This window comes from Solenopsis invicta, chromosome 3 (assembly GCF_016802725.1).
Source record: "Solenopsis invicta isolate M01_SB chromosome 3, UNIL_Sinv_3.0, whole genome shotgun sequence".
Taxonomy (NCBI): Eukaryota; Metazoa; Arthropoda; class Insecta; order Hymenoptera; family Formicidae; genus Solenopsis; species Solenopsis invicta.
The window spans coordinates 22,982,449-23,000,468 of record NC_052666.1 but is presented as its reverse complement, the minus strand read 5'-3'; the positions used below and the strand labels follow the sequence as shown (position 1 = coordinate 23,000,468).

The 18,020-nt window shown below is 34.3% G+C and overlaps 1 protein-coding gene across 2 annotated transcripts in view; it reads left to right on the top strand.

The window, feature by feature from the left end:
• LOC105194271 (zwei Ig domain protein zig-8) overlaps positions 1 to 17,138 on the top strand; it is a 31,067-nt gene extending 13,929 nt beyond the window's left edge. For both annotated transcript variants that reach the window (XM_011159119.3, XM_026137256.2), the window contains exons 3-7: positions 10,632 to 10,813; positions 11,313 to 11,526; positions 14,223 to 14,409; positions 15,151 to 15,272; positions 16,844 to 17,138. In XM_011159119.3, coding sequence (XP_011157421.1) covers positions 10,632 to 10,813; positions 11,313 to 11,526; positions 14,223 to 14,409; positions 15,151 to 15,272; positions 16,844 to 16,971 — 833 coding nt within the window. In that variant the 3' untranslated portion in view covers positions 16,972 to 17,138. The remainder of the gene's footprint in view (positions 1 to 10,631; positions 10,814 to 11,312; positions 11,527 to 14,222; positions 14,410 to 15,150; positions 15,273 to 16,843) is intronic.
• Positions 17,139 to 18,020: the final 882 nt, after the last annotated feature.

Here is an 18,020-nt window from a genome sequence, read left to right as displayed (position 1 = left end):
CTTTTGTTGTTAGACTTATGTTAGTCAAACTAAAAATAGACAAAGCAGGCATAATGTTATATGGAAATTTTATAAAAAGAAAACCCTCAAAAATTCCAAAATTGATAGTAAAAATAAATTATCATTGCCATTGACAATTAATATTAAGATATTGTGGCACAAAAGTTTCACAAAAATTCCACAAGTGACAGGCAATACTTTTCGAACATATTTTAGGATATATGTATAATTAAATTATGCAGAGATTAAACTCTTCCGTTCCTGATGCACATTCGTACATTGAAACTCTTCCTCCGTCGCGAAAGTAGCAATCCAATTACAGCAGCTAATTTTAATGGTGTAAGTTATACGAGGGAGATGAAATTGCATAAATACTTGGATGCGCAACATGAAGGGTACCGCAATGATAAAGGAAAGGGGAGAGGACCGTGCAGAATTACGAACATGTTGGGTTTAATATTGCACATCGGCGAGGGGAGGAGGGGGGAGGTTACCTTGCGGATTACATACAAAGTTTCATCGTTACAGGCAAGCGTGTCATCTTACTAGATTTGGCGCAGTGCTACCTGTCCGCGAGTATCCTTTGTCGCAGGATGAAACTTGTCATCGCGAAAGGAACAACTTGTCATTTTAATAAACTGTTGACCCTACGATATTGGTTTTTGGTTGATTGATAGGTCACATCCTTTCATTACTTATGGGAGTAATTACAACTTTCGCGACGATGTCCTTTATGACCCATAATTTAGGAACAATGTAGCTGCACCGCAAAGTTTCTCAACGTCGTGCCCTGCCGCAAGTAACCGGCATGTAATTTAAAGCGCCTTGGAAGAATTTTACAAAATAATTCCGTGTCTAAATTTTTTTAAAGAAGTGACCTGATAATATCAGCTAAAAATCAAGGGATAATTCAAATTTTTCTTTTACCGTTCAAAGTTAACTGTTAAAGATAAAATGTATTTGTTGCTCTGGCTGCGCGATAAATACCTAAAATTAAAAGTGTACTTTAGCACGAGTAGCTAAGAAAGTAGCAGCTATTTCTTAATATTTTACGCACATGAAATCGAGCATTCAGTTTGCAATTATACGCAAATATATGCATTGCTGATGAGAGATAAATACAGTGACTTTCTATAGTTTTCGTAAATAAAAAAATTACACAGATTAAAATAAACGGTGTAGTATTGTAAAATTTTTTTCCCTTGTTTTAAAACAAGAGAATTTCATTTTATAAATGAATTTCTCAAAGTTCCCAAAATTGAACTCTAAGATAAAAATAGACAATACGTACTTTGTCATGACAATTTTCTTTATTTTTACTTAAGAATTAAATTTAAAAAGTTGATTTCTTTTAGGAAAGATTCAAAACACTAACGTCGAAGCATTTGTAACCTCAGCTAAGATTCCTGTCTCACTACAAATATTAGAAAAAAAAGTAATATTACAATAACTTTATTAATAATCAATATTTTACATTGAAAACTTAACAATTACGATTTGTCAATGTATTGTTTAATGTTTAATCAATTCTGTATTTAAAGTTACTAAATATTTATTAGTGTAGGAAACCACACAAAGTGTAATGATAATAGTGAATGACTTTATTATTTCACATATTTTTGTATAAAACTGATTCGCTCAGACGGAAACAATGACAAATTGAGAATCGCGAAATAGTAACACAACGAGTAATACACGATAGATTCAAGCCGCTATTAACGGATAGTACTACTACATTAGAATGTTATTTATAAAACAACATTGCATAATGGCTCGAAACAAGGATAATGTGGTCTCGTCATATAGACAGATTTTAAAAACTGGTTTTGTTAAAAAAAAAAAATACACAGTTCTTATTAAAAAAGGATGTAATCATTTGACATAGAGAAAAAATATTGCACAGAACATATGCGAATGTATGTACTGGGATTGTTGAAACATTAATACATATAAGGGCATATTAGCAAAATCCCATGGTATTGTTCAATTATGCATGTGTACAGTCAAATAAAATACATATTAAATAAAAAAATATTCAAATGTACGTACATTCGTAATAATACACTCAAGTTTTAAAAAATAGAAAAGTATGCGTAATTAAATATTAAAATATATCTCAAAAAATTTTGAAATGATTAAAAGTAAAAATGTCTTATAATAAATGTCGGTTATTACCTACGTATTGATATAATAGCGCCATTGCATAATGGCGGGCTGAACAAATAATTTAATGATGATAATGATTCTATGATGATGATGATGATGATGATGGATAATGATGATGATAATGATGATGATGATGATAATGATGATGATAATAATGATGATGATGATGATGATGATGATAATGATGATGATGATGATAATGATGATGATAATAATGATGATGATGATGATGATGATGATGATGATGATGATGATGATGATGATGATGATGATGATGATGATGATGATGATGACGATGATGAATGATAATGATGATAATAATAATAATTATAATGATGATGATGATGATAATAATAATAAATAATCACTATAGAATTTGTTATTTAATAACAAAGATATTATAAGTAGTTATAATATCTACAAGAGCTATAACATCACCTTCGCCTCTATTAGTTTCTGTTACGAAAAGAAAATAGCATAACGGGTTCAGTTAAACATTATTTTTTTCTATAACACTCTTATATTTCAAAAGTTTAATAAAATGAGCTTTGGTTGCAATAACATTAGCTGTTCCTCTGATATTTTAAGCACATTATTTAGCCTCGGCTATATTTCAGCTTCGTTATTTAATTATTTCTCCGCGTGCAAATCGATATAGAGGATATTGAGACGTGTTACTACGTGCAGTAGAAAACATAAAATATAGTATATATAAACTCATTGCATAAATTGTAATCGAAAAACTTGCGCTAAAAAAAAGTTGTATACGTGTATTTTCTTTTTGCACAAAATATGATCGCGCACAACTTTTCGCAGTCAAACTCGAAAGTCCAAACTTATATACGCATTCCTCCGGCCCTCCGTAATTGGATTCACGTCGGGCTTCAAGCACAAAATACGAGAAACTCGCAAACGTCATCTCATTTCGGCGGAGGGTTCGCGGGAGGCATCAACAGGGATGGGTACTGACCGATGAAAAATGAGGGACAAGACGGATGGTAGCATCTTCGGCGATGGTAGCATCCTTGCCATAAGGCGATGTGGGGAAACAAATGGTCTTGTGGATGTATATTTATTACGTCGTGCGACCTCAATTGTAGAATGTAGTCGAAACCGCGCGCGTCTCGGATTCACACGAACGGCGCCGCGCGACGGAAGAAAACGCGACGGAAGGAAAAGGATGAGACAATGGGGGATATCGTGGACCTGTCTTCAAGGTACATGCGAGTGTGGCGTGATGCGCGCGACGCTTCGTAAAAAAATTCTTGTAAAATTCTTTCCCGGGAAGAAAATGAGAAAACGAAAGAAGTGGATAGAAAACGTGAGAATGATCAGGTGCACTTACTCAGTAAAATAGTATCTTTTCTTCGCGATCTAATTATTGAGCGATTTAGCGAACGGTATTGTAAGAGCGTGAAACTCCAAGAGCGTGCAAATAACGTTACGTAAAAGTTTGCACACGGCACGACGAATTAGTAATTCTGACGCCAAATATTTTCAGAGATCCTATTATCTGGGGTTATGACCCTCGCATACACCAGCGAGTATTACTCGAGCCGATGGAACCCGGAGGTCGTTTGGGGACCTGATTTTCCCCGGACAACTGCAGAATTTATATTCGGTCACTTTAAGCGGCACGTTCGTTCCACGTCCCAATTAAGACAGTCTCGTCGCAATTAATGACTACGAGACTGCGAGTTATCGCCTGAAACAAGAGGGCTCGTAGACAATCAATTAAGAATTGCACGTAGATCGACGGTAAAACACTTGCAAATACTTCAAGTCCGCGGTGTATCGGTGAGAGACAGGCGGCGGGCTTTCCGCTTGTAGGTTCATCTGCTTCCCATTAGCGTTAATGAAAGAAGCGTATTTCGAACTTTTTCCATTATAAACCACAGATTCCGAATGCCTAATGGACACACGCTTAATTAAAGTTGTTTTCACTAGGAGCCGTAGCTTTCGTGATTGTACATAGATCCGTTTGTAATCTCAACGTCAAGAGCGTATTTCATGCGTGATTAAAAACCGTCTTCGTAGGCTTCGTATTGAAACCGCCACGGCGCGTAATATAGTTTGAGACTTACCTACGAGGACATCGATCGTAATACAAAAGCGCATTGAGATGCACCGCAATATTACCGTATCGGCCGAACGCCGTTCGGAAGGCTGTAATATTTTTTTAATGTCGTATCCAATATGACCTGGATCTGACTTCTATATCGACTTATTTTACAATTTTTCAGATAGCTTTCTTTATTATTCGTAAAAATGCAAGTACATACATGCAGAGAAAGAATTAGCCAACGATGTAGCCGCGACAACTGAAATGTGTCCTTCAAATAAGGTTAGCTAATGTGCCGTTGCTTAAAACTGATTTTATTAAAAAAAAAACAGCCAATTTTCGAGCAAAATATAAAATTGATTATATACATTACATAAGTATTAAGAATTTATTTTCCTATAAAATGTTGCACAAGACGCTTCGACAATAATTTGATCTTTCAGTTTAACATGTGAACTATTCTGGTAGTACAAAAATTATTTTATCCCATATAATTGATTAACAATTTTGAGCCGCAAACCAAATTGGCAATTTTTCTTTTATATTTTGCTTTGCAAAAAAATAAGCGTTTACAGTATTATTATTGATTCTATTAATTGTTAAAATATAGATAATACACAGAAAAACTTATTCGCTGTTAGAATCAAATAACGTTTAACTAAATCCATTATGCCATCTTTTTGCAATAAAAACTAATAATATTTGTAGCGAAGCTAAGAATCTTAGCCAAGATTACATGGCTTCGAGACTAGCGCTTTAAATCTTTTTTTAAAAAGAAATCAAGTTCCAAAGTAGATTTTTTTTGAAAGTAGATATAAACAAAATTGTACTATCAAAAAATACGTTTTATCTATTTTTATCTTGCAGCCCAATTTTGGAGCCTCGACTTTGAGGAAATCCTTTTACGAAATGAAATCCTCTTTCAAGACAAGAGTGAAAAATCTCATAATGCTGCTCCTTTTATTCTATCCCGTGTGATTCTTTACGAGATGATATACAGAAATATTTCACCGCATCCATATGTCGACAATGTTGCGTCGACAATTACAAATCGAACGCTCGGTTTCACGTGCGTAACATATTAAAGAATATCACTTTCTTAGTTAAATTATTCTTCCAGTTTCAGCTAATAAATTTGTATTTGGCGGCAAATGCATTTCACTTTTAACGAGTCCTCCCTTTTTACATACAAAAACAAGAAGGTTATTTTTATGGTAGAATTTTTTTGATAGAAATTATAACACAAATCAATTTTAAACGTTTATTCTACAAATTTTCAACAATGTGTAAAATAAAAAATATTACTTTCTTTAAATAATATAACATAATTTAAAAAAAGTTTAAAAAGACTTTATACACAACAGTGACTCAAAAGAATTTAAAACAAAAAATTCAAATTACATTTTATTTATTGAAAGTGTGGGTAAATAATTTTCGATTTTACGGAAAATTTATAAATTGACAAAATCATTATTAAATTAAATTAAAGTTACCATTGCACATTTTCGTAAAAATATCAACTTTCAATATAGCATAAAAAATATTTGTTTTTAAAAATTTTAAAATTTCAAAGATTTATTCCTTAGATAAATATATGTTATACTAAAATATTATAAAATATTATAAAATATCAAAGTAGAAGTCAATCGTTTTTGAGATATTGTGCATGCAAATTTTGAAAATACAGTTTTAAGAAAAATAGCTTCAAGTTTCAAGATAATTATTTTCTTGCTATACTTTTTTATATTTTATTAAAGATATATAGCATACAAAATATAAAGCATATAAAATCGATCTGTCACATAATTTTTATCAGAAAAATTCATAAATGTAATTTTATTTTCGCATATAAAAAAAGGCCCATTAACAGTCAACTTTTAGCAATGAAAGAGAAATTTGAACTAATTACTGTTAGCTAGTATTAATAATAGAAGATCTAAATACCTCGCGGATTTTGGAAAATTCGATAAAAATAGATTTTAATATCGTAAAAGAATATGTAACATTCATGTGCTAATAGATCAAAGGTTGGAGTTGCAAGATTTTAAAGTTCGAAATGATTGCACGCGTAACAGACATCACAGCAAGTGGCTAAAGCTTTATAGACTCAGTCTAACCGTCTCTTAATTTAACTCTCTCAAGTTCACAGTTCTTATGAAACAGTACATATTTAAGAAAGAATTTAATGTATTTGATTTTAAGTAATTAATTCTATTTTATTATTTCTTTTAAATAAAATTTTAATCAGTAAATAAATTTAAAAAAATGTGTGTTTTGTAGAATCATAAAACAAATTAAGATCATGAGAAAAAATTAATATCGAGGGAAAAAGTGCAGGCGGTCTCGAACAGTAAAAGAAGAAACAAAACTTTCGTAATTTCTCCAACCCTTTAGCTCAGTAACACAACCTAAATGTTACATATTACTTTTACGACATCAAATTCTGTGTCTTAATATAAAACTTTCCAAAATTTGCAGGATACATATCTGGATCTTCTCTTGTAAGTAATTTCTTTGCGTACCGCAAATGCAGTGTCCTTACGCGTATTATCAGAGCTCATATAATGCGGGACTTCCATTCTTCAGCGAGCTGAATTAACGCATTCCCGGATGTAATGACCGTGACTCGTAAAGTTTAACGTTAACCATTCCAACTGTGGATAACGTAAAATTTTACGACACTCGTTAAGAAAATCGTGCTCTCTTCATGCCGGGATTGCTGGGGCTTTCTCTCACTTTCTCGCTTGTGTTTTTTTCACATTTATATTTCGTCGCGGGGATGATTAATATCACGCACCAAGTGGAGCCGCGGAAATCGTGGTCAGCGTTTAAACTAGAGCAAAGAAAAAAAACAGTTTCATCCAACGCAGCTGTCGATTCGCGTTTACGAACTGGATTATACGCTGAACGTGTAACACACAGCAGTCGCTTTAGTGGCACTAAAATCTCGGAGTCGGCTTACACACAAGGCGCAATCTGCGCTCTTGTAGGGATCGCGAAATGCCCGGTTAGCTTCCGCGAATCGCGGAGCACAATTAAAACCGAAGACCCATTATTCTCGATTGAAAATAACGCGGCGGTAAGTGCTCGCACCGCAGGCAACATAAATCACGAGCGGATTCTTTCACGCGCGCGCCGCGTTTCGCGATCTTTTTATTCGCATGTGTGGCATAGCTTAAATCTGAATTTCAAATAATCGTCAAAATGTATATCAAAGAGCATAATCTTTTTGAGAAAATAAAGCATTTCCTTGTTTCAACACAGTATCGGGGTAAGCTGTAAGCGGATTTATTTTTATCCTAAGCTAAAATGGATAACCGTTCGCAGCGCTGCTAAATGGAAAATCGACCATTGATTACGGGCAAACCAATAATCAAATATTTGTGAAAATCGGATATTTGTAAAAATAAGTCGAGGAAAAACACCGAGAGAGAGAAGATGAAAATAAGATTTGACGGATGTAAAATATCGCGATTGCTGCGAAAGACATTTAATTCTCTGCTCCAGATTGCGCTGCCCTGATTGGATGGTAATAAATTGATAGAACTATCTAAACCTTTCAAAATGTGCGTGCTCCGGGTTCGTTTGATCCGTCCGGCTATCAATAGATCAGCTGTATTTCAATCAATTGATTGCATTTACAACTATACTCACAAACTGTAATCACAAACTCGTAAAGATGTATAAATGAATTTTATTTGTGCTAGTAATCTAAATTCAGATTACGCGGTTTTACTGATAATTTGTGCAGTACATTGGTACGAGACATGCAAATTGCACAAAATAATGAAAATACGTTAAATTAGTTTCAGCAAACTGTGTACATTCAATTAATAAACGAATTAACATTTTCTGCTCTTCAATCAATCATTAACAATGTATTAGCAGTAGCAACAGCAACACATAGCGGAGTACATCAATCAAATGTAACGCACACCAATTTAATTAAATACAATGTTGATGTTGATGTTTATTTGACAAACCGCATTGTCCCAAGAATTAATAAACGAAGACGAATTATTTGCGATATTTTGGAATGAATCGGCATTCTTTTTAAGCGCCGATTCTTTAACTCTTTCATTTGATTAAGGTGCGATCTGTGAAATCTGAAAGAGACAAAGGTATTCATTGTGTCGTAGACATTTAGACCTCTCCCCCCCCCCTCTCTCTCTCTCTCTCTCTCTCTCGTTAACTTCGAGCGCTCCCATATAATTGAATCAATAACGGATGGGTAATTTTCTTCGTCGACCGGAACAAATCAGATCAATCGTGGAATTCTAACTTTAAAAATGCTCAGCGATGAAAAGTCATTTATCGTAATTGCACTTTGGCAATACCGTATAAAATATCGAACGTAATACGTACATGTGTAATAATTTTTCGTAGAAAGAAAATTTCAAGAAGTTATTTCATGGAAAATTAGAATATTATTTTCTTTATAAACAAGTTCCAAGTTAATACAAAAGCCTAATTTGATTGTACGGACGGGGAAACCTAAAATAGAAAATAATTATGTAAAATATGTAAATTAAAGGAGAAATGGAGCGCACACACACACACACACAAATGGGTCTGATTGTTTGGCTGACCTAGATTAATTCAAAAGGTCTTTTGTCGTGCAGTCTACCAGAAATTCTGTACTTATCCCTCGTCTTTTTTCCAAGATTCTCGGCTCGCGATGTTGTCATCTCTTGACAATGTATTACCGTTTCCCATCTCCTTTGAACTTTCATGTTTCATCCCTTCTCAACTGCTGTGAAGATTATTCCGAAATTGCACGGAGTAAGGAGAAATAGGTTTTCAATTTCCGCGATCTCGCAAAAGTGCGCACGATACGACGGTGGACAATTTGCTTTTGTGTCTAAACGAAAATAAAGGACGAACCTTTCGCCGGGCTGTGTAAAATTGTACAACTGTGTCTGTCTACGCAACCTCGCAGTATTGGGTATCCGTTACTTTCGACAGTCACGAAGAAAATCAGGGATTGACCTCGGTGGACTTCCGGATCGTAAGAAAGCGCCGTTACACGCTCACCAAGAAACATGTCGGTCGTTGCGAAAGATTTTCTCGCAAATACTTTTTTTTTCAGGATTAAGTCAGAGATTGAAGAGTTATGGCTGTACCACCGTGCTAATGAAATCTTACGAATTTCTTCTTATGAAAAAATTTTTGAAACATTTGATTTGACAAATTTTAAAGCTAACGTTAACTCACGCTGTCGCAACAAATTGTTGATAAGAAAATATTTTTAATTGTAAAACAGAAATGAAATTAATGTTGTATCTTTATCAGTTGTTTGTATTTTTTTTCTTGCCGTGTATATTCTAAACTTATTTTTTACAATATTTGAGTAATTAATGTTTCATTAAAAAAAAAAAAAATATGCAAAAATTTCAAATTTACGCAAGTTGTAGAACAATACGTAAAGTGCAATAAAGAAATGATGTCAGAATAAAGTATGGCGGCCACCTTCTCGCCACAACTTTCCAACACTGTGTCGTTCGTTGCGGCAAAGCCACCTGCTCACCATTACAGCATAATTGTACCTTTTGTGTTTCAAGTATCCGTAAAATTTCTGAGTGCTTCGCCAGCTCGAGCGAAACCTTCGCGCGGTTACGAAGCGTGCGAAATAAAGGGTCAAAAGGTTACGCCACTGCAATTTTATCTCGCACCTCTCTATTCTTTCGCGTTTGTTTAGTTTCTGAATTTTCGTGATCGAAAATAGAATTTCCGATGAAGATAATTACATATTATTTGTCTTACATCCCACGTTGTCACGTTGTTAATAAAACTAAGAAACTATAAAACAAAAAAAGAAAGAAGTTGTCTTTCCTAAGTGGAAACCTTGTACAGGTTTTAAGCTTGTTGCAACGTAACCGGATGAAACATGCTCAGATCTGAATCTGACTAAATTTTTAGATACCTCAGCGAAACATTTTTTACGTATATTTAAATACACGCGCAAATCTAAAGTTTTCCGATAAGTAAGTGTTTTTCGTTCTGAGCAAATAGAAATGCAGATGGTAAAGACGTAAAACGATCGGTAAAGTAAATATACAATTTATTTGTACTCATGTTTTTCGTGCTTCGCAGCACGAATCTCACGTTCTCGCAAGAATCCCATTATAGCTGCACCATTCAAACCGAATGGTGGCGGCTTACGTGAAAATCTCGTTGAAATTGTTTCTCAGAGAGTAGAGTTCGAACCTTTATCCGCGCTTCTTACATTGCTAATGATGCAACCACTCAGAGGCTAACCAATACGTTAGAGCGTTAATATAAAAAACGTTGATAATGCGAATTGCACGCGTGGCAATGCAAATTGTTTTTACATCGTCGCTAGAAAAAAGTATTTCGATAACTTAAAAGCAAGAGAATAATTTATTATGATAATACGTTTCAGAAATAACTGCCAATCTGCCTCCTTTACGAATCCCACGTTTGAGGCATCACCGTGTCACGGATTGGGATCCGTATTTCGAGAATGCAGATGGCCAGGGTATCAACGGCTCCCAACATGTGGCGTTGCACTTAGGCGCAACGGCCTATCTCGATTGTCGCGTCGCTATGCTCTCCGGAAAAAAGGTACGTGTCGTATTAAATTATTCTCCCGTGAGGGCCGACGTAACGGCTTTGTATTCCTTTGTAATCCACAAATGACTTTATATTCCGAAACTTTGTTTGTGTGATATTGTGTCAAAAAAAATATATAGATATACAATATCGAGACGTCCCGACACAAGAGGACGAGTACCAATAAAGTTGAAGTGAATGTTAAATTATCCGATATCGAAATAATTTCGTATGATTAGAATGGCAATGTTTCAAGTATATCTCTAATTAAAATCCATTCTTTACCGCTCTGCAGAAAATAATTATGAAATCATTTAAAACAATTACAGAATGTAAAACGATGATTAGTCAGAAGAGCAGAAATAACAGCCAGAGAATAATTATTTCACCAGTCTTTGTTATTTACCTTTGTTACTCAAACATTTTATTTGACCATATCCGACAACTTCCTCCTCATTTCGCGCTGCGAACTAATCCTAACACGATGTATAAATACTTCTGCGAACTCCAGGTAATGTGGTTACGACGGAACACCGATTGGGCATCTCTCTTAACTCTCGGGAACACCACCCACATATCGGACTCGAGATACAGTGTGAGCTTTCAGTATCCAAACAATTGGAGATTGGCCATCTCCGGTGTGCGGAGAGAAGATCATGGAGTGTACGTTTGCCAAGTGAATACGCATCCGCCGAGAATGCTGGTCACGAACGTCACCGTACTCGGTAATGTTATGTTTTTACGGTGGAATAAAAGAAATCCCGGGCAAAACAACGGATACATAGACATAGATATTACAGGTTTACCCGATACGAGCGTGTTGCGCGCCGATAATGAGAAAAACGTAATAACAGCGCGGACATTATATTCTTTAAATTGCGTAAAATAACAGAGCGGAGATAACAGTGCATTTTGCCCGTGTCATAAAATTTTTTTTATGGTTGTATTTCCTTCATATAATGGGCCCAACTCTATTTCTCCGGTTATTAAGCGTGTTACCGTGACTCGCCATCGTTTTCCTTGTGTCTAACGTAACAAAAAAATTTTTACTCACCGATCGATCAGCCATTTTTCGTATCGACCGCAACTGACGCCGAAAAACGGAAGAACTCGAGAATTGTTTGCTATGTACATTTCCGCTCGCGAAATATCCGGCGGTACATCTGCGTAACGAAATATAAACAGTTACACGAGCAGTGCGGTATGCATTAACCCGCGGGGTATAAACATCGGAAATATGGTTATACACCATACCCGCGAATATTACGCAACCGGCGTGACGAAAAATTATAGTCTCGGTATAAATGAAGCCAAAAAATTTAATAATAAATTTTTAAAATACTACGCGAGATGAAAATTTACCTTTCCAGGTAAATTATACACGAATTTCATCGGTCATATTTGATAAATTAATTTAGAAATTCTATTTGTCTCGTATTTTGCTTCGATAATTAATATGTCACGTATGTTTTATTTCTGTCTATATATTTTAGAGAGAGAGAGAAAGAGAAGAGGCAGACGATATAAACAGAACGAGAGAATAAATCATAGATTTCTATCGGTTTGTAGGGTATTTACACTTTTTATATATAACCTTGGCTTGAAATTTATGTGTATCTTCCGGATATTTTTGAGTGATATACGAAACATTGGTATAATACGGTGACATCGGTAACCGCGAGATGCATACATTGTTTTCCATTTCGAGACACCGCAAATCCTATACGTATATACATCGCGAATTGCCGGCTGTCGCGGAACCTAAACGGAACAGTCGCGAATTTAAATTCCGCCCTCGTAAAGATTCAATTACCGTGAGAATATCTTGCGCCATCCTGCCTGGAAACAAGCCAGCCGCAGTTGTATCACGTAGTACGACTCTTTGCAACAGCGCAACGATGCAACTTTATTTTATCTCTCTTCCCATCTCGACAAATGGGTTTGCGTGTACTGATATCCCTGCGTGTTACTCGCGGTGCCTTCTAGCTTTCTTTCACGCTGATTCAATTACGAGATATAAATAGTAATTACACAAGTGCACAAACTGCAAAATTGAAACGCAATCATGAAAGAAGACGTGGATATTTTACTGGTCTCTCCTAAAAAAGTTTCTCGTATATATAAATACACAGGTTTTATTGGATCACCAGGCGTAAGAACGCTTGACGATGCGCTTGATCAATGAAAAGTGCGTTAAAGGAAAACGCAAGTTTATTTGTAAATATATGCTTGAAATATCGAAAATTTTTTTTACAAATATTTTCACCGCATTCCTACTTAATACTTTACTCGTAATTTGACATTTTCTCATTTTTCTCGTAAGCGTAAGTGAGATCAAAAAAGTTTAAGAAAAGCTGATGTTTTTGTGAAACTTATCCAACGATACTCTACTCAGCCTATGTTTCTAAAAGATACAGACTTAGTCCAGGTTTACCCTACTTCCGCTTTTGGAAAATCGAAATGTCATCATTAGATAGTTCAAACAAAAAAATTTTTCCCCAACTTTTGACAAACCTATCTATTATCGAACAAAAGGATGATACGGGTGGTCTGATGCATTCTGCATAATTACAAATGAATTTATAGATGAAAAAGGATAATTGAAAATTAATTAAAACACAACTTTTTTAATGGCTCTTTTGTGTTCAATCTTTAGCTCTTGTCAGAGCGTGGTGACCCGTCAACGTATTCCTGTTGTGTGCGCTTTTTACATAGATATAGGAGAGTTACAGTTTAAACGCCGGATCCGAACGACCTAATTTAGAGGGATTCTCATGGCAAGATCTCAGTGATTTACCATTGCATTCCGTGAGGTAACGGTCGAATAAAAATCAAATATTTCGCATCAGTCGGATTAGAAACCAAGTCTTTGGCACGGACAGCAGACGCACAACTCTCCGCACCACGATCACTAACTATTTTTTTTTACAAAAAGTAAAATTTCGATTAGATTTTACAAACACGTAATTAATTGCATACAATAGATTTTATATTCAATTATTATATTTATATATAATTATATATGCATTTCTTTTATTTCTAGAAATTCCGCTTTCTATATAAAATAAATAATATTAGATTATTTTTTTAATTTTTCTTTTTATTACTTTTTCTACCTTTTCGAACAGAGATTACATGTAAAAAGATACGAAAACGTATATATGAATACATATGCACATATATGTTTTAAGATAGAAAATTTTTTTATTGAGGGAATGAGATTCGCGACATTCGATATTGCGAATGTGAATTTCAAACATGAAAGCGTTTTATATAGCTTCTGGCTATCAAGTTACACGTTCTCCATACATATGTACACATAAGAAATAGAAATAGAAATAAAAAGCGAAATATAAAAGGTTCACAGATTACAGGTGCTCGATCACAGATATCATTCAGTAGAACGTCTGTACCTTTACAGCGCCGGATATCAGAATCATCGACGAAGCCAGACATGAGTTACGGGACCGATACTACAAGACCGGAAGCGGAATCGAGCTAGCGTGCGTCGTCCGGCCGTCCTGCCCCGACTCGAGGGTGCCGTATCCCGTGTGGCGAAAAAATGGCGAGACGCTGCCGGATCACGTCAACGTTTATCACATTAATGGGTGAGCATGTATCGTCGAGTGGCGATGGATCGAAGAGGAGCTCTCCCGCGGAGACGGATGTACGACCGCGCGTTGCGTCGTCTCCGATTTGCACGCGTCCCGCGTGTGCGCACCTACAGACATTGTCTACTCGTAAATACACGTAGAACGTTCTCATCCTCTCGCAACGCCGCCGCCGACGGCATTACCTTCTAAACCCGGAGGGCGTACGCGTTGACGAGCGATAGTACGCTTTGTGCGACGCAAACGCTTGCGATTGATCTACCTCCAGATTCGCTGCGACACGCATTGAAAATTTATCTCTCTTTCGGTTAGACAGAACTGGAGCAATCTTCTCTGCAAAATTTTATCAGTCGCGCAGCGTGAGCGACAGACGTGGAGCTCAGGTTCGCTTGAATCAGTATTCAAAGGGCTATTTGTGCCCGCATTTCATGTACGATTACCTGGTGCGTTTAGATTATCATATAATTCTTTATTCAATATCCGTAAGTCAGTTGCGCTAGACGTCTCATAAAATATTTATACATCTCCACGTTTCTGACACGCGTAAATATACGCATAACTGTACAATGTAGCTGAGCATCCAAAGAGATTATGTATTCTTAATACAGTTCGTTTTTTATTTTTTATTGTGTGAATTCAAAGCAGACAAAAGCTAGCGATATAGGTATCGTGGAAAACATTGCATGAATGCATATAGCGGTCAGTATATGTTCAGGAATATAGCAACCGATTTTTCAGGTCGAACGAGGATTTGGTGACGAGGCTCTACATGGAACGAGCGAAAAAGACTGACAGCGGGGAATATACGTGCTCAGTAAGCCAATTCAGCACGACCGCGGTGCATATTCACGTCCTAAATGGTAAATTAAATAAAACGTCATTGAATGCCCGTAACAAAAATGACTGTTTTCTCGAACATCGCCCAAAATTCTTATTTACCCTTTAACAAGCGTTTCTAAAAGATATCTAATGTATAAGAAAAATTTATAACTTTTTAGACGTGTATAAATGGTCCGCTTTTTAAATATGAAAAAAAAAAATTAAACCATTATAAGTATAATAGCTTCAACAAAATACAGGTATACTTCTAGGATAAAGTTACATTTTTAGACTTCGATTGTAAATTGGATTGATTGTAAGTCAAATAGTATTTGTATTTCATATATAATTAAAAAATTATTTATACAAAATTAAAACATTATTACTAAAACGACTTCTATTTAGAAGAGAACAAGGACATATTTTTTCTAATTAAAAAACATTAAAAATTCTATGGATTCTAATTACAAAATTAATCAGTTTTATCCTGTTATTTATTTACATTTTGTGATAATAATAAAGAGAACTATCTTTGATTTTTCACATTTTTTCCGCATTTTTGTTAATTTTTACTCAATTTTTAAAATTCTAATTCATTTTGTAGTGGAAAGCTTCCGAAACGCAATGCCGTTTGACTCAGTTAAATGTGTCAACTAGATCACACATTTGCATATATACGCATGCACACACGCACGCACACAGACAAATATACACACACAATCTCTGCAAAATCGTGATTTACACTGCGCAATGAGTCAAGCTGCAGTAGCTTCATATGTTCACATTTTGTAACTTTAAAACATTTTTTTATTGCTAATATATAGCACACAAAAAGGACTTTATATTCAATTCATTCCCATGCCTACAGTAAGTAGTCAAAGTTTACCGAATGTCCGCCGTTACCTTTCTTTTTACTTATATTTTGATATTAAATCTTCTTCCATGCAATAATAGTAAGCACTTTAGAATACTGATATGATTTGCTAATCAACATTTAGCTTAAATACAGATTAATTTTAACAAATAAACAAAAAAACAATTTATATACATATTTTTTTTAATATAATTTTCAATGTAATATTTAGTATTATAAAATTAAATTTGTATCTGGTTAACTGCTTAATTAACTTTTTTATAATTTATTCGTTTGTAACAGATATCTGTATTTCTGTTACACTAAAAAAAATGATACTCAATCATTTATTTATGGAATATATATAGATTTATTTCGCTAAAATAAATCGTAATTTAAATGTAACAAAATAAAATTTTATTTCTAACAAATAAACCAATTAAAAAAAGAGATATATTTCACAGAAACATATATTGACATATTTCGTCACAATTAAATATCACGATTAAATTTTTTTATAACTAAAATAAATGTCAAAGAAAATGACACAAGTAACATTTATTCCTAAATGTACTTTGACTTTTTTTCTCAATACAGATAGACAGAATAATATCGTAGTTGTAACTTTCCCAAATAATCATTGAAAATTGGGACATACAATGCCTTAAAAATATCATTGAAACGTTTTTGTGTTCTGATTTTGAACATGCATGCTTTCTGGATTTAATATTGTAATTATTTGCTCATTTTTAATTGCAGGTGAAAAACAAGCTGCTGTCCACGATCAATGGAACGCGGCACGTACCAATTGTTACGCAGCTTTTATCGAGTTCTGCGTTGTGTTCGCCAGTTTACTTCTTTACATGTGGCAAAATTATTCCCCATGAAACCCATTGCCAATATTAAGTTATGTGTAAGTTTATATCAATTTGCGTGCGTTTATATCAATCAAATTGCGTGTCAATTTGCAATAAGTTACACGTGCTTTAGCACTTCTGTATAAATTATGTACTTTGATCTCAACCAAATAAAGCGAAGCTTTTGATTAATGTGACAGTATTGTTATGAGTTGAGACTCGTTGATTAAATCTATGTCAGTAATATAAGATTATAAATAAAAAATACATATTGATATTAAAATAAATATTGTATTTCTACGCTGTGTCCAAGTTCTATTATCCTCTCTTGTAAAAAATTTAATTAAGATAGTAAGTTTTTTCTTAAGTTTTAAATTTTCTGTTTTAATTTTCTTTTTTTATTTTAAACTCGTTAATTTTACACGTATCAGTCTATCGTAATACATTTATAATTAACCAATTTTTTGAAAAAATTTACCTATGGAAGATCAATCAAAAACAAAGCTTTATCGACTGATGTAAATAAAGCTTACGAAAGCTTTGCAAGCTCGACGATCGTTTCCATGCCAGTAGTAGAAAACGACAATATTATGTTCTTAAAAATTTCTACTTTACCAATTTTTGCAAAATACGATCGCTGCTATTATCTATAAAAGCTTAAACATACATTACACACAATATCTTATTACACAAGATTAAAAGATTTAGGAGGTTTCGTTAAAATTATCTTCTTTAGTTACTTTCATTAAACTTATAATATTGAAAACACGTAGTAATAACACTAGACTATTGTTTCCGCTCTATTACTATTTATTTGCGTAATATATGATATCAATTAATACTATTTTAAATATTTTTGCATTTTAGATCATCCGTTATATTGAAGGATGATGATAGAATAAAAGCTTTGTTGCATCGGATAAAGTTTGAGGAACGAGTGGCTTGTTAAAAGTTAATACCGCGTTGAAAGTTTCAACGATATCCATCATCATCAATATTATTAATAGGAAAATACGCTGTAAAATCTGTCTATCGAGTTATATACATATAGTATAGAATACATTGCTGGTGTGCGAGTT